This window comes from Girardinichthys multiradiatus, chromosome 24 (assembly GCF_021462225.1).
Source record: "Girardinichthys multiradiatus isolate DD_20200921_A chromosome 24, DD_fGirMul_XY1, whole genome shotgun sequence".
In the NCBI taxonomy this organism is placed as follows: domain Eukaryota; kingdom Metazoa; phylum Chordata; class Actinopteri; order Cyprinodontiformes; family Goodeidae; genus Girardinichthys; species Girardinichthys multiradiatus.
The window spans coordinates 11,425,399-11,448,082 of NC_061816.1; the positions used below are offsets into that span (position 1 = coordinate 11,425,399).

Consider the following 22,684-nt stretch of genomic DNA (forward strand, 5'->3'; position numbering starts at 1 on the left):
CGATTGGATTCTTATCTGCCATCTGTAGTCCGACGCTCAGACCGCACTATCTCTCGTCACAGCCTAATTGAATCCCAAGTGTTAGAAGTGTGGTGATACACTGACCGCAGTGTGTCACTGCCAATAGATAAGGGTTGCTGCTGGAGGATTGGATCACCACAAATCAGGATGGAGGCAGGTTGATAAAGGGGTGACGAGCCTTTTGGGGTTGGCAGTGTTTCCTTGAGACTTAAATAATGGATACTCTCCATTACTGAGAAGGTTGTGTTCATATCCAATCAACCAATATCCTGTAAACCTGCTGTGCTCAGCGGGGTAATTTGTTGAAAGTTAACCAAGGGGAAAGTAGGGTAGGGAGCTTTTCTCTTTCCAGCAGATTCTACACAAACAAGGCGGCCATGTGATCTTGTGTTTAGTTTTAACTCGTTCATTTTACATTTCAAGGATTTCCTACCTTAAGAGGCCAAATCCTTTCTTCTTAGACTTCTTCTCTGGGTCATCCACTGAGACCTCTGCCTTCTTCTTCCCCTTGCTCTTCTTCTCCTTCTTCTTTCCCTTGGTTTTCTTCTTCTTCTTCCCATCGTCTGCATCCAGGTCCTGACGAGAGGAGGTGCTGGCGGGTGTTTCGTGGCCAGAGCTGCAGTCTGACATATCATCTGAGGGGAGCAAACAGGTCGCACATAGCTTTAACCACAGATGTGGAACAATCTGCTGCTAATCTTGAGGAACTGTAAATACTCGTAGACATGATTGCAGTATCCTAATCTCACACAGAAAAACTTGAAAAATTAAACAACATTCTAGTGAAGCATATGTTCGTTAATCTTCATGAGTTGGCTACAACAATAATAGACTTTCCTAAAAACACAAAACCACTTGTGGCACAGTGATACCAGTAACAATCCCTGTTAAAATAGACGTAACTGAAGCATTTATTTTATTTATACTTGACTTTTTTTAAGTGGAGAGTTTTAAGGAACTTCTACTTTTGCGGTCGCCAAGTCTACATGGCAACATGTTGTACTGGGACTTTAACTGGAACTGTACACCTTGTGACTAAATTTAATTATTTCGACACAGGATGAACATGCAAGAAAAATACCTCATGCTCACCTTCAAGTACAGTGGAGGATCTGTAAGGCTATGGGCCTGTTTCTCTTTCAAAGGCTCTGGGAACCTTGTAAGAAGGAATGGCCTCATAAACTTTAAAATACTAGCAAATTTTAAATACAAATCTGATGGTATCTGTCAGGAAAATGAAGATACGTCGTGATTGGTTCTTTCAGGAGGACAAAAAATAAAAATATAGACGCGTTTTGACAGCAGAGGCAATTTTCGATATGGGCAGTTACCCAGGGCGGCATCAGGAAGGGAGGTGCAGGAGCAGAAGATAAAAAATTATGACTTGTCTGTTGCGTCCTGAACAATAGAGAAAAGGGAGACTAGGTTACAGTCTTTACGTGAGACTGCACTGTATTTTATCTCCCTCTAAAATCTAGATGAGCTAAGGAGGGGCTTATGCCGACAGACTTAAAAATCAACCTTCTTCCATGAGAATCCCAGAGTTAAATCCAAAAGAAACCCTGTTGAGTGGACAGGAAGCTGGTAGATCCAGAGAGACTGTGCGAAGAGGAATGGTTAAAAATGTCTCTCCCTATATTCCCCAACATTGTAAAATGAAATCCAATAATTGCCACCAGTGGTCATCATTACTTAACAGATTTTTTTATCTCACTGCCTGAAGTTAAAAGGTTCAATCTTTTTAATTTTTTTATGGTGAGTTTATGCTATTGCAATAAAAGATGATTTGAAGGCTTTATACACATATTTAACAATGATATGTCTTGCTCTGTATGTGCATGTACATTTAGTAAGATTGAAAGCATCAGAAACACATTTTGTGACAGTTGCTTAAGCTGGCAACAAATAAATCCAAACTACATATTTGTCCTTTTCCAGTCAATAGTAAAAAAAAAACAAAGTGTGATCACTTTAAATCTCAGTAAGAAATTACACCAAGATCGAGTGTCACAAGGTGAAGCATTAAAAAAATGCTGCTCTAAGATATAAAGTCACTCTTTTCTAAATTGCTGAGTGGATAAAATCATGTAGCATTTCATTAAGGTACTTAGGCTAAGCACTGTGTCCTCTCTTGGCAGCCCTCTGGCTCTTCTCGAGTGCCAGTGCGTTAAAAAGCCTCATGGATGAGCAGCAGGAGTGTGGTTGGTAATTTAAAGTATACAATGTCTCAAAAGGAAGCTTTTATTGTAACCAGCACCAAAATAAACTTTGTGAGCAGTGTTTTATCTAGATCTTAGTGGGTGTTTTTACCATCTTCAGAAGGCCCATCGTAGGATTTGTCGATAGCGTTGCGGAAACTCTGGTTGCACGCTCGACCTCGGACCACGTGCGGTCGTGGTCGGTGGAATGGGACCTCAGCTTGCCTTCGGCTCTGCTGGGCCTCGGACACGGCCGTCTGGAGGCTCTCCAGGGAACTGGACTTCATGAGGCCTAGGGTGGGACCCAGCGCTCCTCCAAAGGGGAACTCTACAGAACAAAAGAGAAAACAAAGCTTACTTTCATGAACGTTTCCCAAACCTTTACCAACTACTTTGATTGGTTAAAACCAGCTTATGTAAATAAAACCAACAAGTTTCCATATGCTGCATGTTTACAGCAACTCATCCTAGGAGATGGATGTATAATCATATCCAGTGGTCAAACAAGGGAAGCTAATGTTCAGATTTCAGTAGAGGGCTCATGCAATTATGATGATCCCTCATAAAAACCTGCACACACTTAAAATAAAGATGTAAATATTCAGATACAAGTAGGTAGTACGAGAGCTTTAAATGCTGCCGGAAATCCCCCAAGGCCAATGCCCTTTAATTTGTTTTACCCAATTCCAACAACTAAACCAGAAGATGACTGGAATGATGAGACAGAGAAAAGGCTGGCTGATGGATGGGGGAGGAAGTTTGGCTCTGAATTAGTAATACTGCCTCTGCTTAAATGAGATGGAATAATCTTATTGAGATCACAAGCTTTTAGCAAAATCTAGCCAACTGCTTACAAAACATTACATTTGTACACATCTCCCAGAGTTTTATTTCCTTATTTAATTAAAGGGCATGTGCATTAAACCCTCTAAAAATGAATGCTCTCTACAATTCAATTTAGAGAAAGTTTACTTTCCATAAGAACTGAGAAGAATATATTTCAAGGCATGGGAAAGGGTACTTTAATAATTCACTATACCAAGAGTAATTAATCTTTCAGACACGCCAAGGTTACACTCATAGTTTAAAGGCTATATTTCAGATTCAAATATAATAAAGACCAAATGCTCTTATTGCAATATTTGAAATCATGCCCAAAACACAACTTAATATTTTGCTATTAGATTTCCTCATCTTCCAGTAATTGTCCAGATCTGAAGTAGAAATTGAATGAAGGTAGAATGAAACTTTTGTTGTCCTTTATTTGTTTGATGGAGGGCCTTTACAGGTCTTTCATTGTCTTAATACAGATGATTTTGGCATACAGCCCATGAAAACCCAAAATTCCTATCTCACAAAATTAGCATATCATTAAAAGGGTCTCTAAACAAGCTATGAACCTAATCATCTGAATCAACGAGTTAACTCTAAACACCTGCAAAAGATTCCTGAGGCCTTTAAAACTCCCAGCCTGGTTCATCACTCAAAACCCCAATCATGGGTAAGACTGCCGACCTGACTGCTGTCCAGAAGGCCACTATTGACACCCTCAAGCAAGAGGGTAAGACACAGAAAGAAATTTCTGAACGAATAGGCTGTTCCCAGAGTGCTGTATCAAGGCACCTCAGTGGGAAGTCTGTGGGAAGGAAAAAGTGTGGCAGAAAACGCTGCACAACGAGAAGAGGTGACCGGACCCTGAGGAAGATTGTGGAGAAGGGCCGATTCCAGACCTTGGGGGACCTGCGGAAGCAGTGGACTGAGTCTGGAGTAGAAACATCCAGAGCCACCGTGCACAGGCGTGTGCAGGAAATGGGCTATAGGTGCCGCATTCCCCAGGTCAAGCCACTTTTGAACCAGAAACAGTGGCAGAAGCGCCTGACCTGGGCTACAGAGAAGCAGCACTGGACTGTTGCTCAGTGGTCCAAAGTACTTTTTTCGGATGAAAGCAAATTCTGCATGTCATTCGGAAATCAAGGTGCCAGAGTCTGGAGGAAGACTGGGGAGAAGGAAATGCCAAAATGCCAGAAGTCCAGTGTCAAGTACCCACAGTCAGTGATGGTCTGGGGTGCCGTGTCAGCTGCTGGTGTTGGTCCACTGTGTTTTATCAAGGGCAGGGTCAATGCAGCTAGCTATCAGGAGATTTTGGAGCACTTCATGCTTCCATCTGCTGAAAAGATTTATGGAGATGAAGATTTCATTTTTCAGCACGACCTGGCACCTGCTCACAGTGCCAAAACCACTGGTAAATGGTTTACTGACCATGGTATCACTGTGCTCAATTGGCCTGCCAACTCTCCTGACCTGAACCCCATAGAGAATCTGTGGGATATTGTGAAGAGAACGTTGAGAGACTCAGGACCCAACACTCTGGATGAGCTAAAGGCCGCTATCGAAGCATCCTGGGCCTCCATAAGACCTCAGCAGTGCCACAGGCTGATTGCCTCCATGCCACGCCGCATTGAAGCAGTCATTTCTGCCAATGGATTCCCGACCAAGTATTGAGTGCATAACTGTACATGATTATTTGAAGGTTGACGTTTTTTGTATTAAAAACACTTTTCTTTTATTGGTCGGATGAAATATGTTAATTTTGTGAGATAGGAATTTTGGGTTTTCATGAGCTGTATGCCAAAATCATCCGTATTAAGACAATAAAAGACCTGAAATATTTCAGTTAGTGTGCAATGAATCTAAAATATATGAATGTTAAATTTTCATCATGACATTATGGAAAATAATGAACTTTATCACAATATGCTAATATTTTGAGAAGGACCTGTATATGAGTAACAGAAACTCTATATCTTTTTCTTTTCTATGCACATATTTGGTTCAATGTTCTTTAGCAAATGAAACCTCTACAACCTTGTTAATGGCTAACCCAAGGCATGTGGCCAAAGTGTAACTTGCTGAGACATTTAACCACATATTAGTGGGGTGTATTTATATAACTATATGGTCATTTGGTATATGTTCTGAATATGGTTCACAGATAGAGAGAATCATGCATGAAAACCTTGAATTTAATCTTGATCGTCCTGGAATACTTTGAAACAAAGTCTCAGTCTTCTGTAGTATTTTAAGTTTATTTCATGGTAGCAGTTTTAAAGTTTTACTTAATTAACTTGAACAAGGTTAAAATTCAGCGTTTTAAACCCATGAATATTAAATATTGTGAGAGAAGTGGAGGGACAATGAAAAAACTGAATAAAAAAAAAAAAGTGAAAAGTAACCCAGGAAAAAGGTGTGGTGGTACATTGATTTATAAACAGGACCGTGTTCAAATGCCTCTCAATAAATTAGAATCTCATCAAAAAGCAAATCTCTTTCCACAATTTGGTTCAAAATAAAAAACTTCCATATTTGCTTTAAAACCCTCTCAGGCCCATAGTTATCTCTGTTGACTTTGCACTATTTTCCACTGCACTTTTTCCTTCTAACTAACTTTCCTTTGATATGCTTGGATCCAGGACTGAACCGCAATGGTGTTTTGTGGCTTAGCCTTCTTACAGAGAATGTCTGTTGGCCAAGTAAGCCATCTTACCGATGGTGTCAGCCATAACATAACCATATAAAATCCCCTTTTTAATGGTCCTATGCAATTTTCTATTTTTCGGAGGAACTGAATTTTGAAATTTATCATTCTGTGGGTTTCACTTATGACATTGAGTTACTGAAATAAATTAACCTTTTAAATAATATGTTACTTTACTGAGATGCACCTGGAGAGAAGGGAGGGGATCATGAACAGCAGATGTGGCGTCCCTGAAGGCCACAGCTGATTCAGCCGGCAGACGAGGCACCAGAATATAAAGGAAAGAGATAGCAGAGAAAATAAAGTAAATGTCAAGCAGAAGATGCTGCTGTCAAAGAGGCATTCTGACATTCATGCTCTGGCAGAAACTGAAGGACAGCTGGGTAAGAAGAAACCCCTCCAACAAAGAGACGTTACACATTCACCTCAGCTGTACGGGGGCAGCTTTTATACTCTGAGTCTTTTCCATAGGAATGACTTCTTTAGATCATGGTACTCACTTTTAAAGCCTTTTTTTTTTGGTGTTTTAGATGCTTTTAAATCTTCGAAGTGGAGCTAAAAAAGGGGAAGTGAAACTGAAGCGGTGATGGAGTCAAAGAAGGCAAAACTAAGCGAAGCGTTGCTGCCTTTTAAGTCCCAAATTGACTTTCTAAGAGGAAGTGGGATTTATGGGGAATAAGGGGTTATAAATAGAGAGGCAGGAGCGCTCAGGAATAAAACGCTCAATTTGAGAGACAGGATTTGTGTCACAAATGTAATTATGGCTGTCCAGCTCACAGCCTGATAGAATTAAGCTCCCTGCCAGTGCACTGCGGCACTATACGGGGAAACTGTGTCTGATCACGTGGGCGCATGTGTATTTATTACAAAATGTGAGAATTTTCATCTAAGTGGGGAAAAATAGTCACAATACTGCTTCTATGAGATAGTGGTGTGTGTCCTTGACCGCCTTAGATGAAATAGGAGAAGAAATATGAGAGCAATTCACTGTTGCTGGAGCGTATTTGTGTGGTGGCTATGCACTCATTCCATGCATGTCAGGCGGCGGCGGCTGGAGGTAAATGAATAATGAGGGTTTAATAGGACGGATGGGATGAGGGGAGAGAGAGGTGGCTATCAACGCCAGCTCGATCCAATGGAGGGTGAAATCGGCGTTTATCACATATCGCTGCCCACCGTGCCAGCAGATGCTCTCTCGGATCTGTTCGCATCATGTCGGCCTGATTGCCACTGGTTCAAGCTGGTGCACATTTCTGACAACTGCTTAACAGTGAAATAATAAAAAATAAAAGGAGCTGGACTTTAGGGCAATGACCTTCACAGATATATAGCTCCTCAATCCAAGACTAAGCTGTAACTTCACAATCTCACTTGTTGCGCCACTTGGCTCTCACAGCAACAGTTTCTCTCATCGCTTTCGCTCTTATTCTAGTTCAAATAGTTAGTTTATGATTTACCCTAGGTATTCTGTGAATCAACAGCTGCTGCTACGAGAGAAAAATGTATAATTTCTTAGTTTTCATTAATAAAACAGATGAAGTTCATATGGTACCAACGATCCCAAAGTGAGCCATGAATATATCCCCCAAACAATTACACCGCCACTGACATTCAGAAGCGTTGATACAAGGAAGGATAAATCCATACTTTCATATTGTTGACACCAAATTCTGGCCCATACATCTAAAGTTGCTGCAGTTGAAATCGAGACTCATTGGATCGGGAAACATGTTTCGCAGAACCTGTGTGAGTTGTTCTCTCGGTTTCCTGTTCGTAGCTGACAGGAAAGGCAGCTGGTGTGATCTTTAGTCCATCTGCTTCAAGGTTCAACGTGTCGTGCGTTCAGAGACATCATTCTGCATACCATGGTTGTAACATGTGGTTATCTGAGCTACTGTTGCCTTTGTTCATCAATCAGCACATTCTCTGTTGTCCTTTGACATCAACAATGTGTTTTATTCACAAAACTGCTACTTACAGGACATTTCTGTTTTGGATCATAGATCAACACTATCTAAAATACTCGGTCCGGCCCAACTGCCACCATAAGCAATCTGATGCTTGCTTTGAAGTTCAGAAAGTCATCTTCATCCCATCTACATGGCTAAATGCACTGAGTTGTGAAAAGTAATTCGCTGATTCGCTAGCAATTGAACAATCATACTTAAAATAAGGTTTTTAGTTGCACACCCAATTCATGAGTCTCATAAAAACTTTACAGCATAATTTCTTGGGTTTACAGCGATTCCAGTGCTACATAAAGTATGTTCTTTCAGGGTTAGCACCTAGCTTTCTGGAAAAACGTTTGAAAGAAAATAAACCCACAGTGAATGTGGCAGCTGCAATCTACAGTAGGAATAAGTAAAAATGTATTCCACATGAACCCACACATGCAGACGTCCACCTGAGCATATGCCCAACCCGGACGCATCAGACCGTGATGTGTATTGTGACTTCTAAGGAGGCTGGATCCTGTCACGTCTGCATTAAGCAGACAGCAGTGAAATTTTTGCCTTGAGTGTAGCCCCAGGGTCTTTCTTCACTGTGAGGGACTGAAAGGACTAATGCAACACCATCATGTTGCTTTGTTCAGGAGAAGGGACCTCTTTAAAAGTGAGTGACACAACTGTAGAACAATATATGCTTGTACAACTTCCTCCCAAGTAACAAACCACTGAGGTCAAACAGCTGGTATTAACCAGATATCTGTAAATACCAATATAAAAAGGGACATCCTTGTGTATTTCTAGTTTACAAGGACATGAAATGTTTGCAAATAAGTTCTCAAAAATAAATACATATATAGGTCCTTCTCCAAATATTAGCATATTGTGATAAAGTTCATTATTTTCCATAATGTAATGATGAAAATTTAACATTCATATATTTTAGATTCATTGCACACTAACGGAAATATTTCAGGTTTTTTATTGTCTTAATACGGATGATTTTGGCATACAGCTCATGAAAACCCAAAATTCCTATCTCCCAAAATTAGCATATTTCATCCGACCAATAAAAGAAAAGTGTTTTTAATACAAAAAACGTCAACCTTCAAATAATCATGTACAGTTATGCACTCAATACTTGGTCGGGAATCCTTTTGCAGAAATGACTGCTTCAATGCGGCGTGGCATGGAGGCAATCAGCCTGTGGCACTGCTGAGGTCTTATGGAGGCCCAGGATGCTTCGATAGCGGCCTTTAGCTCATCCAGAGTGTTGGGTCTTGAGTCTCTCAACGTTCTCTTCACAATATCCCACAAATTCTCTATGGGGTTCAGGTCAGGAGAGTTGGCAGGCCAATTGAGCACAGTGATACCATGGTCAGTAAACCATTTACCAGTGGTTTTGGCACTGTGAGCAGGTGCCAGGTCGTGCTGAAAAATTAAATCTTCATCTCCATAAAGCTTTTCAACAGATGGAAGCATGAAGTGCTCCAAAATCTCCTGATAGCTAGCTGCATTGACCCTGCCCTTGATAAAACACAGTGGACCAACACCAGCAGCTGACACAGCACCCCAGACCATCACTGACTGTGGGTACTTGACACTGGACTTCTGGCATTTTGGCATTTCCTTCTTCCCAGTCTTCCTCCAGACTCTGGCACCTTGATTTCCGAATGACATGCAGAATTTGCTTTCATCCGAAAAAAGTACTTTGGACCACTGAGCAACAGTCCAGTGCTGCTTCTCTGTAGCCCAGGTCAGGCGCTTCTGCCGCTGTTTCTGGTTCAAAAGTGGCTTGACCTGGGGAATGCGGCACCTGTAGCCCATTTCCTGCACACGCCTGTGCACGGTGGCTCTGGATGTTTCTACTCCAGACTCAGTCCACTGCTTCCACAGGTCCCCCAAGGTCTGGAATCGGCCCTTCTCCACAATCTTCCTCAGGGTCCGGTCACCTCTTCTCGTTGTGCAGCGTTTTCTGCCACACTTTTTCCTTCCCACAGACTTCCCACTGAGGTGCCTTGATACAGCACTCTGGGAACAGCCTATTCGTTCAGAAATTTCTTTCTGTGTCTTACCCTCTTGCTTGAGGGTGTCAATAGTGGCCTTCTGGACAGCAGTCAGGTCGGCAGTCTTACCCATGATTGGGGTTTTGAGTGATGAACCAGGCTGGGAGTTTTAAAGGCCTCAGGAATCTTTTGCAGGTGTTTAGAGTTAACTCGTTGATTCAGATGATTAGGTTCATAGCTCGTTTAGAGACCCTTTTAATGATATGCTAATTTTGTGAGATAGGAATTTTGGGTTTTCATGAGCTGTATGCCAAAATCATCCTGTATTAAGACAATAAAAGACCTGAAATATTTCAGTTAGTGTGCAATGAATCTAAAATATATGAATGTTAAATTTTCATCATGACATTATGGAAAATAATGAACTTTATCACAATATGCTAATATTTTGAGAAGGACCTGTAGAAGCTCAAATGATCAAGAACAACATTTAAACATTTATTAAAGACTAAGTCAAAACAAGCTGTGTGTTAATAAAGCAGCTCATGCTTTTGTAGGATTTGAGGGTGGAAGTAGCAGTCAGGGCTTACTAATCAAATATGCATGAAAAGCGAATTCTCTACTAGTATGTAAACACTAAACATTATCTTAGAAAATGATGCTGCTGCAAGAGAGATGTCAAAAGCTGACAGGTCTTTATGAGAACAGTGGTGACAGTATGGTAACCTGGGACAAACATTATGGCATCAGTCCACAAGCAGACCACCAAAAAATAGTTACAAAGTAGTTAAGGGCAACAAAGTTAATGTTTTGGAGTGGCCATCATAAAGCTCTGATCTCAGTCCCATAGATGACTTGTTGGGAAAGCTGAAAAGTTGTGTGTGATCAACGTTACTTACAAACCTGATTAACTTACACCACTTCTGTCAGAAGGAATGGGCCAAAACTCCAGCAAACTATTGTAAGCTTGTGGAAGAACACCCAAAACGTTGAACCCAATCCATACAGTTTAAAAGGGAAGCATGGAAGCTTAAAATTGGGAGAAAGTGATTAACTGCCTCCGTCCTTCTTGAAACAATTTGGGTTTGGAAATGCTGGTAGCCTTTTGGAAACCTCAGAGTTGAGCTAAGGATCTACATTCCCTGGGGAATACACACAGAGGTTACAGTTTTAATAATGCTAGCCCCGCTAACCGCTAATATAAGACGCTAAAGAAAGTTAAAATGTTACCTTCGTTATTTTTTCTTTGTTTTAAAGCCCGTTTTACAGCGACTGCTCTCTTACACATGCAGCATGACCCTTAAATACCATGACAATAATGTTTTTACCAAATTAGTCCTTTTTACTACAGGAAATACATACAGAAAACACACATTTCGTGCGACAACAGTCCCTGCAGCATCTTAACACACCTTTCAGGTGGATTACAATGGCTCCAAAGCATACAGCTTTGCAGGCAAACTGCAGAAAGGTTGCCAGTTACATTAGAGTGCCTGTTCCATTAAAACTAGTGAGAGATGCTGGTTGTGTGTTACAGATGCTTTACACCAACTAGCCAACAATAGGGGCTGTAGATGCAGGGAGCCCGCACATATCCCTATTATACTTACAGAAGCACGCACACTTTTCAGCCTCATATCTAATCTCAGGTTCAGCCAATAAAACGTGAAGCTGATGTTCAGGAAAGCGGTAAAACGCACCCAGACCTGCATGTTACTGTTCTGATACAAACACATGTATCAGTGTCTCATGCTCAATATGTTTATTGAATTTCCAACGTAATAATATAATACACACATACATAAAGAATTGGAGGATTTGTTTTTTGATTTGGTTAAAGTAAAGGAGCAGAATATGTAGCTTTTTTAAGGAGAATATGTCATAAGACACATTATTCAAGCTACCAAACTGTGCACTTACAAAGGACTATTTTTAAATGTGCATTCATAATGCACCTAAATTGATCATGCTATTATATATAAAAGCTTTTATCACTGAGTGACAAGAAGAAAAATCCAAGATATCACCTGCCATATCCCTTAAATGTTGAGGCGCAGCAAATCTCATCTAATCATCCGACAAACCCGACTTCAAATCAAATTGCTTTATACAGCTGCACCGCTAGTAAAAGCAAATCTAATTCATGTTATGGCCAATCAAAACTCTCCTCCACTCAAAGACCAGTTCGATCATTCAGCTTCCTCCCGTCACTATTTGAACGCACTCGGCTACATCAGAGGCAGATGCAGGAGCTGGATGTAGGCGTTGCTTTGCCAGTAATTGTGTTTAGCTGTTTGGATGTATGAGGGAATGTGGACGTATGGCCTGTATGTATTTAGCTTCAACCTAGATGAATAGCTGTAATAACTGGAGGGGACTTAAAAGGCCATTTCATAATTACTGCCTTGCTTAGCTGGGTTATAAAGCATGGTTCAGGGGTGGGGTGAAGAATGCAGAGGGTGGCATGAGCCATTTGTAGATGATTGGCAGAAGGAAAAATGATCCACAAAGGAGAACTGAAGGGTAAACACCTACCTGCAGCGGACTAAATAGCACAGATTAATTCACTGGGATTTTCTTTAAAAACACAGAAACCAACATTTCATTTAACCGCTGAAACAGAGGAAACGTTGGGATTATTTAGACAAAGCACATAATTCAGGGCTGGTGGTTAACTTTAAGATGCATTTTTGACTGTCAAATAGTAGTTATCAAATAAAAGCAATATTGCTAGAGGGTTAAAAGAAAGCCAAGTCTATCAGTTATATAATCTGATCTACAGATGTGCTTTTTAAAATTCAAAACTTTTCCAAGATGGACAGACAGAAAGATATGGACTGCGGTAAGAACTAAAGTGCAGAAGTACATTTTTTTTCATGTCTTTTTAGTTGTCCATATTAAAGCAGTTCTGGCAAACACATATATATCAAATTCCAGGCTTCTCCAGATGCTTCCAGACTGCGTGGGAACCCTGATTATACCCTGGGTCACAGAATCCTCGAACAGCAACTCTTAACTTGGACCAATGACATTTCCAGCTGGTACATTTAAAATAATTTCATTTTAATTGAATACTACATTAGAAACAAAGCCCTGGGAGATGGAGGAAATATTGTAATTGGTGATCACGGAATCAGGGCTAACAGAAGAGCAGCAGAAACTAAAGGCCAAACCTTAATACATTTTATTGCTGCTGGGTTTCTATTGGATTGCTGTAAAAAAAGACAGGAAATATACAGAAGTGCATAAACAGCAGGCATGCATGAAGCTGATGTTCTTCTGTGTGCATATTGAGAGCGTCAGTGGGCGAGTGGGTGGGAGTTTCAGCTGGATGAGCTCCCAGGTGTGTTGTAAGAGGGCAGCCGGCTGCCTGGTGAGATGTTAGATCCTCAGGAAGAGAACCGGAGGGTAGAATAAAGCAATAGCTGTTCATCACTCCTCCGGCTGTCTGCGTGGTGCTCGCTACACACACACACTCTCAAAAACGTTGGGAAATGCTGCGCTGGGTATGACTCGACGGAGGAAACTCCAAGCCTGGAGCATGTTCACCATAATCACATAAGACTGGAACAGATACAGCTGCAACAGAGCAGGGAGGAGGAGGGGAGCTCCTAAAAAGGGATCAGTCTGCTGAGAGAAATGGAACCAAAGCGAGAATAAAGAGAATTGGATGTAGAACAGAGAGAAGGATAAAATAGGTGAAGGAAGAATGGTGTTTTGGGATTGAGAGGATGCTAACAGCTGGCGACAGAGAGAAACCAGTGGGAAGAAGTGGTAAAAAAAAACAAGTGTTAAATAACATGAAAGCAAAGAAAGAAATTAATCTCAAAACTCCATTTACAATGGAGAGAGGACTGGAGAATGAACAGAAAAGAGGGTGGGACAGCTGAAGAAAGTGATGGAGAGAACGATGTAATGAGAAGAGTGGGTGAAGCGCACCTCGGAGCAGGTTTAACCCGAGAGGGGAAAAAAGGTTTTAGCCAGATTAAAGAACCCAGGCGGGCCTCTTAAGACCATCCGCCTAATGAAATATGTCAAAGCCCATAAAGAAACAGTGAGGCCATTTAGGGAGGCGGGCAGTGGTGGCTGTGTCGGGTGGGGTGGGGCGGGGCGCGGCGCAGGAAGCTGGGCAAATACACTGCATCAGCAAAAATGAAAACCATGCAAGAGCCTGTCAATACGCATTAGCAAAGATGTAGACTGGAGAGGAGATGAAAAAAGAAAAACACAAGAAGAAAGGAAGAAATGGATCGCTTTCTTTATCATGGACCTTCAGACATACTGGGATAATCATAACAAAGGAGAGAAGGTGGGAGTGGATGGAAGGAGGAGGGAGGAATTGGAACCACTTGTGGGAATACTGAGTATAGTGAATTTGAGGTTGGCATGGGGCCATTTGATTTCAACCAGCAACCAGTTTTTTTGGCTGCTGCAGGTGGATTAAAGAGATCGGTGGAGGTGTGTGCTTCTCTGTGTGTAACAGGAGCAAAGAGAAGCAGAAAGGAGGCCCTGCTGAACCGAATGCTGGTCACAACCCTTTGCTTTTGAAAAAACTGGATATAATGAAGTTTGGCTGCTGAACAGCACACTTAAAATCATGATGGTGAACTGAGTGAGAAAGCTCATGTTTCTACAGGAACGTTAGTGACTACTGAGAGACAATACTGCTGAAAATTGATCCATCCAACTATTCATTCAATGGTTTAACATACACTCACTGGACACTTTATTAGGTAGACCTTGCTCGTACTGGGTTGGACCCCCTTTTGCCTTCAGAAACTGCCTTAATCCTTCGTGGCATAGATTCAACAAGGTACTAGAAACATTCCTCAGAAAGCTTGGTCCATATTGAAATGATAGCATCACACAGATGCTGCAGATTTGTCGGCTGCACATCCATAATGCGAATCTCCCGTTCCACCACATCCCAAAGGTCCTCTATTGGATTGAGATCTGGTGATTGTGGAGGCCATTTGAGTACAGTGAACTCATTGTCATGTTCAAGAAACTAGTCTGAGATGATTCATGCTTTATGACATGGTGGGTTATCCTGCTGGACGTAACCATCAGAAGATGTCTACACTGTGGTCATAAAGGGATGGACATGGACAGCAACAATACTCAGGTAGGCTGTGATGTTGACACGATGCTCAATTGGTACTAATGGGCCCAAAGTGTGCCAAGAAAATATCCCCCACACCATTACACCACCACCACCACCAGCCTGAACCGTTGATACAAGGTAGGATAGATCCATGCTTTCATGTTGTTGATGCCAAATTCTGACCCTACCATCCGAATGTCGCAGCAGAAACCGAGACTCATCAGACCAGGCAACGTTTTTCCAATCTTCTTCAATTCAATTCAATTCAAAGATACTTTATTGATCCCCGAGGGGAAATTAGAATTCCACTACAACCCATCCAAACAGACATCATGACACAAGACAAGGGGGGACGGGTCACCGAGGCTTTGCTGCCCATTCACAGGCGCTGCCCTTGCTAGATGAGAAAAGAGACCACATTAGGTAAGTAGAGGGGAAAAAAATCATATTTGACACTTTATCCTTAGCAGGATACAGTTTGAGATTGCAAAAAACCTCAGCACAAAGAAGCAACAAATTTACAAAACAACATCATGCTGGGAACAGTGAAGGTGGTGTGAGGGGTGCATATGTTTATCTTGAGCATGTGTGTGTGTGCAAGTGAGTGTGTGCATGTGAGTCCATGAAGCACTGTCACAGAGGCCATTGTCCTTGATGGTTCGTTGGAAGGTTCATCAACCAGCCACAAAGTTCTGAGCAGGTCCACAGATGTCCTCAGGGAAGGGAGGGGGCAGAGGGAGCAGAGCGTCATGTTTACATAACATCCAGGAGAAATTGAAGATAGCCAGCCATCAAGGCCATGCAGGGGAGCCAGATTCAGAAAACCACAATTTGTTGGTTTAGGCTGACTCTTAATTTTCCGTCAGCCTTGAGAGTCTCACTGGTGTTTCTCAAAGGCGAATCCAAACAGCCATATTCCTGGTCTTTTACCAGATCCGAGCGAACAACTTTCTCCAAGATTTATCCCATTTCACCCCTGAGTCCAGGAACCGCAACCTGCCTGCAATCCTGTATAAGGATCACCTCCAGTCTGCGATTCAGCTCACGTTACATCTCAGTCTGAGTGTTGATCGCTCTGAAGATCCCATCACACATGCCAGGCAGCTTCACAATTGTCAGAACAGCTGCTGACATTATCCAAATTTCTCGATATGCCAGGTGACCGCTGACTCCAAAAAGCAGAAATCCTGATATCAAACATCCAATTATATACACATCTTCCACATCCTCGACTGACATTATCAACAGACACACAATCCTCCACTTCTGCCAGGAGTCCATTGTGTATCCGGAGAAAAATGTCCCGTCCGGGCAAGTGGGCTCTCCCAACCCCTGTCTTCTCGTCGAGAAAATTTGATCAATTGCATTGAGAGACCAGCTGACCAAATCCATATTTTGGAAGAATTTGGAAGATGTGCAAAAAGAGGCTCCAAAAAAGACAAGACACAGCTGAAGCAGGGCAGATATGTTGTCCAATTTTGGTGAGCCAGTGCGAATTGTAGCCTCAGTTTCCTGTTCTTAGCTGACAGTGACACCCGGTGTGGTCTTCTGCTGCTGTAGCCCATCCACCTCAAGGTTCGACGTGTTGTGCGTTCAGAGATGCTCTTCTGCATGCCTTGGTTGTAACGAGTGGTTATTTGAGTTACTGTTGCCTTTCTATCAGCTCGAACCAGTCTGGCCATTCTCCTCTGACCTCTGGCATCAACAAGGCATTTGTGCCCACAGAACTGCCGCTCACTGGATATTTTCTCTTTTTTAGACCATTCTCTGTAAACCCTAGAGATGGTAGTGCATGAAAATCCCAGAAGATCAGCAGTTTCTGAAATACTCTGTCTGGCACCAACAACCATGCCACGTTCAAAGTCACTTAAATCACCTTTCTTCCCCACTCTGATGCTCGGTTTGAGCCGCAGCAGATTGTCTTGACCATGTCTACATGCCTAAACGCACTGAGTTGCTGCCATGTGATTGGCTGATTAGAAATTTGCTTTAACGAGCAGTTGGACAGGGGTACCTAATAAAGTGGCCGGTGAGCATACATCCATCCATCTGCCCATTAATTTAATCCATCTATTCATGTATAAATCCATTGATACATCCATCGATGTATCAATGTCTGTTCTACCCCGTCTTGTTACTGGAGCTTTTATTGGTGGTTGAGTGCTTTAATGACCCCAGCAGGTACAGGAGCATCTCACCAACTTAGAATATCAATGAATTCAATAATTTGCTTTTTTTAGATAATTAAAGCTAATGAAAACTTCAATCATCAACAACAATCATGAGAGCAACAATAAATACATTTCTATATGGAAATGTTATGTAATGGCCATGCTATGGCCTAAACAACCATTTGAAACACTGATGACTTTATAGTTGTCATTGATAACCAGCATAGGAAGGGAAAACGACAAATGGTCATTGCTAAAAAAAGCAGCTTGCTTTTCTGAGTGTGCTGTATCTAAGTGTATCAATGGAAAGTTGAGTGGAAAGAAAAATGTGGTAAAGCAACTGAACATTGGCAAGAGGACGCTGAAAACTCCCAGAGCCAACAATACAGATTAGCTGAAGAACGCCATTAAAGCAACCTGGACTTAACACCTCAGCAGAGCCGCAGGTTGATACCCTCCATGCTACGCTGCACTGATGCAGCAATCCAGAAATTTTATTTTTATTTTCATCACCTGTAAGCCAAGCTAGATTACCTGAAAACACGTGTGAAATATATCAGTCTGTGTAATGAATCTATATAATGTATGCATCTCACTTTTCTGAAACAAATGACTGAAATAAATGAACTTTTTGATGATATTCTAATTTCTGAAGATGTACCTGTAAATGGTGCTTTACAGACAAACTTCCCTTGCCTTTGTCTCACTCAAGTCCCACATCAATGCATGAATCCAAGATTGCGTCCATATATAACTTTTTTTAAAGTGCATCTTATTTTCCAGCTCCCATTAAAATAAAGCAAAACCATTTAAAAGATCTATAGTTCCTTTCTTGCCTGCCTGGTGCCATTTTTATTGATTTCTGAATTTCTCAGAGATCAAGTCAGCATGTCAGCGTGCTGTGGGTGGTACGCTGACGACTTTCTTGAGGTTTTCTGTTCATGAACTGTGAGCATTCACACCTGCAGTCAGACATTTGAAAGCACTATTAGGGAATAATACATTGACTGCACTTTGATCCACCGCTCTTCACTCCGAGCAGAAAAGTAGCAACACTTTTGTGCTAGTTTACCTTAAAGCAGACATTTCTCAAATAAAAATGAGGCAGAACGAAGTGTGAACAGATAACTGCAGCCAGAGCAATTGTGATGTAATACAGCTGCTGTCAGCTGGGTGAGGATTGAACGCTGTGGGCTTCCTGACCTGGATGGCTATAAAGCAGCAAGAGCTCGCACACTAAGTGCTTCACAACTCAACTGTGTCAGCTGGGCGGCGAAGGGAGGGGAGAGCCACAAGAAAGAGGAAGAATAAAGGGAATAATAGGCAATAGGAAGGTTGGTTTGTCTAGCAACCACTCACCATTTCTCTCCCCCACCAGTGATCCCACGTTGCTCTCGTCGGCCACTAGGGACACACAAAAAGCACACCTTTATTATACAAGAAATATATTCTGCAACACAAAGCAGCACTCAGCTCATTCCTGGGCTTTGTGCTGCTTCACAAATTGTCTTTACTGGTTCATAATGGTGCAGGCATATGCTGGAAATGAATCCCTGCATAAAGCAGTGGAGGACGAGCGACGGCACACGCTGACAGAGGAAATGAAAAAGTGGCAAAATAGAAGAAAAGCTATGAGAAAACATTGGGCTTGTAGGGGAAAACGAGAGCAGATAAAGATGAGACAATGAGACTAATAACAAAAGCAGCCGTCGGCCCAGGTGAAACAAGGTTGAGGTGGGCCGGCGGCAGCCACCGCAGGTGCTCCACTATAGGATACGATAATAGGTTTTCATTAGGCTGCTATTTCTCTTAAATAATCCTTTTAATTTTTAATGAAGGCAATTTTCCCAGTGGAAAGGGGGGAGGTGAAGGAAGGGAATAATATTAGAGAGATGGAGAAGGAGAGCAAGGGGAGAAGAGATTTGGTGGGAAAAACAAATATACATATTATTACTATATAGAGGAAATGTAAACATCTGTACAATACGATGCAAGACAAAAAATGAGAAATATATTTCCTGTGTCTTGTGTGCCACATAACATAAAATTAAATAGTTTCAAAGTTTGGGAGTAAAAATGTATTTCGGGCTGCATGACCCTGGCAGATAATAAAAAAAATCTTCACTTTCTGAAAAGAGAAGATGAACGTTTCCATTGCCAGGAGCCATCTTGGGTCCTTCTGCTGCAGCAGGGAGCTAAAATGTAAAATCCCTCCTTTAACCTCCGGTCTGCTACTTTATATTGAACAGAATAGTCAAACTTGATAAAATTGGTGTGCCTGCTTCAAATCGCATGCATTACGGTTCTTCATGTCAATAATGTATTTGGCCACTTAGACCTTTGCTGCACTTAACTCCCTCATCTGGTACAGATTTTAATAACTTAAATTATGAATCTCAGGGACATTATGATGGTGGAAAATAACGAGCGGTATTAGCAGAACCTGAGTTATTCAGAAAACATCAAAACTGCCCGCTCTCCTAATACTGTGCAAGCCTAATTAAACCCAAAGCCAAATGAGTTTGTTGTTCCACTTAGATTTCATTCAAAAGCCTCTTGGATAAAATAAATTTGTCGCTGTATGCAAAAATCATAATTCAGAGACTCCACTCTCTGGTCTGCTCTTTCCATGCACTTTAAACATCTTAAAGCCAATCCATACAGACCATTTTCCAAAAGCTTTGTTGGACTAATAACTGCATTAGGGAGAAAAAAGGCAAGCTTTCCATTAGTTGTTCTTTAAAAGTTTTTTATGTTTTACCTTTTACAATTAAGAGCTAAAACTTCTTCTTGATGCGAACCAAAGAACTAAGCTTTATTGGATCCAATCCACATTGCTTTCTCATAGTTTAACACAGAGAGAGTCCTGTGTTTGACCAAAGCGTCCGAGTCAACAGTCTTCTTTGCTAAAGCATCCAGGGTAAATAAAAGCTGCTCACCTCCTTGTGTCAAGTGGTGTTTAATAAAAAGCTAACCTGCCCTACGCCATGGCTAAAGCTCAGATACATGTGACCGTAAGGACTGACATAGGAACCTCTTCTGAGGAGAAAAACGCATTTGTCTCCTTAAATAAAACCAGTCCGGGCAGGGTCAAAGCCGTCTGAGGTCTTGTATGTGCTCAGAGCTTTTGCAATCTTTACACAGACACACACACAAAGCCCAGCTAACCACGTTTTTTCATCTCTGACTACTTTAGAAAAGAAAAGGATGAATAGAAGCGAACTGATAACAGAGACGCAGAAAAAAAGAGATTGAAATGGAGGAAGGCCAGAGATGGAGATAGAAGCCGTGGAGGGGTGACAGATAGTGGTGGGTATTGGAGTGGGTCCTCAGTGGGATAAAGCAGAGCGTGTGCGTGTTTGTGTGCAGAACACCCTTGTCCATAATGAAAGCCAGCTTGGGTGGCAGAGGGGTGTGCTGCAGGAAGAAAGCCAATCCACTGAACCTAATGAACCAGGATTGGAAATCAGACCGAGACACAGAAGAAAGAAATGGATAGAAGAGAGCGAGTGCAATGAAGTCATCTGCTGAAAAACAAAGTGCTGAAAGGAAAGGGGAGATAAACAGAGATGAAAGGAGTGCTGGAAAAAAATAAAAGGAGAGATGAGGAATAAAGAAAAAACTCACAAAACAAATCTGAAACAAAGGAGCAAAAAGAAGCAAAGATGGAGGAAGAATGACAAGAGGAGAGAAGGAAGGGTCAGCTTGGGTTAATACAAGGAAATCAGCAGCTTCTTCTCAACTTCCACACTGCAAGCTGCGAGATTAGAAACCTCGTTTGGTTCATTCTCTGGCAAATACAGACGACAGACACATATCTACGCACACACCCATTTCAACACACGTGTTCTCCCAGTTTGTCGGAAAGCCCCTGGGCTTATGGGTTCAGGAGGTCAAATCCCTCCCGGCTGGGGACAATAAGAGAGGAGCACATATCACAACAAAGAAATGTGCTGATAAGACGCATGTGATCGCTGCTGTGGCTGCTTGTAGTCTGGCTCTGAAATTAAACCAGTATTTCCGACTGGTTCATGATGGCTGAGGCGACAGTGTGGTTAGTACATATGTCAACTGGTGGAGACTGATTGTGAGCTCACCCAGGTCCATGCTCTTGGAGGTTCTGTTGCGAGGCACGTTGTCCCTTTCCCTTATGAGTTGGCTGTTTGGGTAGAAAGCAGCAGGCATGCCGGGCCCCTTCCTAAAAACAATCACAGCAGCTGATTAGTTAACCCACAAAGCTGTTAGAGTGACTGACTTTATGATTTCTTGTTAGTCTGATGGATTTAGAGAGAACAAATGATTTTACTGCTGAAATCCAGATGATATAAGAAATAATTACTGTTGTCCCTTAACTTCCAGGATTATTGATGCTGGGCTACAATTTCTACATCCATCAGACACTACAGACACCAAATATTTGAGTTGAAACTCTACATGTTTATGTGTGCTGTAACAGCAGGCGTAGTGGCTTATATGTTGTGTCGGGGACCCAGACTTGTGTGTACGGGGTTCCTACACATTTTTCAAGTCATAACTGAAGGTTTTCCACGAATCAAATTTTCTGAATTATTGGACTGATAACACTGATAAGCAAATTTGATTCTTAAAACTAAAAAAACGAGTTTCTTAGAAATGCTCATTTTTAAGAGAAAATACAAAACTTAATCAAGAATTTCTAGCAGATGTGTTTGCAGCAGGCAGGCTTTACATATGAAACCTACGAAAATTACAGGAACAGCATAGATGGATGGATGGATGTTCCTCAAAATAAAAATATTGTTCCACAGTCTTCCAGACCTGCAAATCACCTTTAATTCCAGACTGTTTAGGAACCCTGTGTGTATCTACGTGCCATGGAGGGGTACCTGTGGTGTGGCGGAGATTCAGGTAAGTCTCTGTTGATTTCCTCCACAGAATCAGGGGAGGGTGGAGGGGGGAAGCCTTGCTCTTCATCGTCGTTGCTGTAGTGACCATAGTTGCCGTTGGAGGCGGGTGGAGCTGAAAAGAAAAAAACACATCATCAGGGTGGAATCAAAGCTGCTGTCTGAGCAAACAAAAGGCAGACAGATCTTAGAAAAACTAAAAATGTGATTATTTTAATGCATTTTTCATTTGTTTTTAGCTTTACTGCTCTTGTGCCATATCAAAACTAAAGTTGTCTGAATTACATCTAACATGAGCCTTGAAGGCAATAAAAGCTTAATGCACGCTCAATTGTTGCTTCTACTGTTACATAATGTATAGACCATTATGAGCACCTTATCACATAATGAAAGAGCTTTACATTAAAGGAAAATAAATGCTCCATGTACTCCTGAAGCATGCATGCAAAAATCACCTCGACACAAATGCTTCCTTCTATTGGGTATGCTGTTCTTCCTGCATTTCCATAAAAACTAAACCCCTTCCCTGCTGTACTGATGTTATGTTGTCCTTGTTTTTCTTCTCTTTCTTTTTAACACAACAGCATTCAGGCTGCATAACACCCTTTATGCAAATAGGGCCCACTTAGGAGCCGTTTCATCAGGGTAATGATTCCAAGGTCAGATCTTTAGCACATGAAAAGAGAGCATCAGAAAAACATAGTTAATGACTTCCTTTTTCCTGCTATAAATATGCAAGGATGGGACTAAAAAGAGATGCAAAGATAGAGCTCAGAGAAGATGGGGAAATTTAACAAATGCAAAGTACAGTGGCTGCGAT

The 22,684-nt window shown here is 41.7% G+C and overlaps 1 protein-coding gene across 2 annotated transcripts in view; it reads right to left on the reverse strand.

Moving 5' to 3' along the window:
- The window catches only part of pard3ba (par-3 family cell polarity regulator beta a), a 178,517-nt gene that overhangs the window by 64,293 nt on the left and 91,540 nt on the right, over positions 1-22,684 (reverse strand). For both annotated transcript variants that reach the window (XM_047355690.1, XM_047355689.1), the window contains 5 exons: positions 21,847-21,979; positions 21,079-21,179; positions 18,341-18,385; positions 2,332-2,547; positions 455-656 (listed from right to left, as the gene is read on the reverse strand). In XM_047355690.1, the coding sequence (XP_047211646.1) occupies positions 455-656; positions 2,332-2,547; positions 18,341-18,385; positions 21,079-21,179; positions 21,847-21,979 (697 nt within the window). The remainder of the gene's footprint in view (positions 1-454; positions 657-2,331; positions 2,548-18,340; positions 18,386-21,078; positions 21,180-21,846; positions 21,980-22,684) is intronic.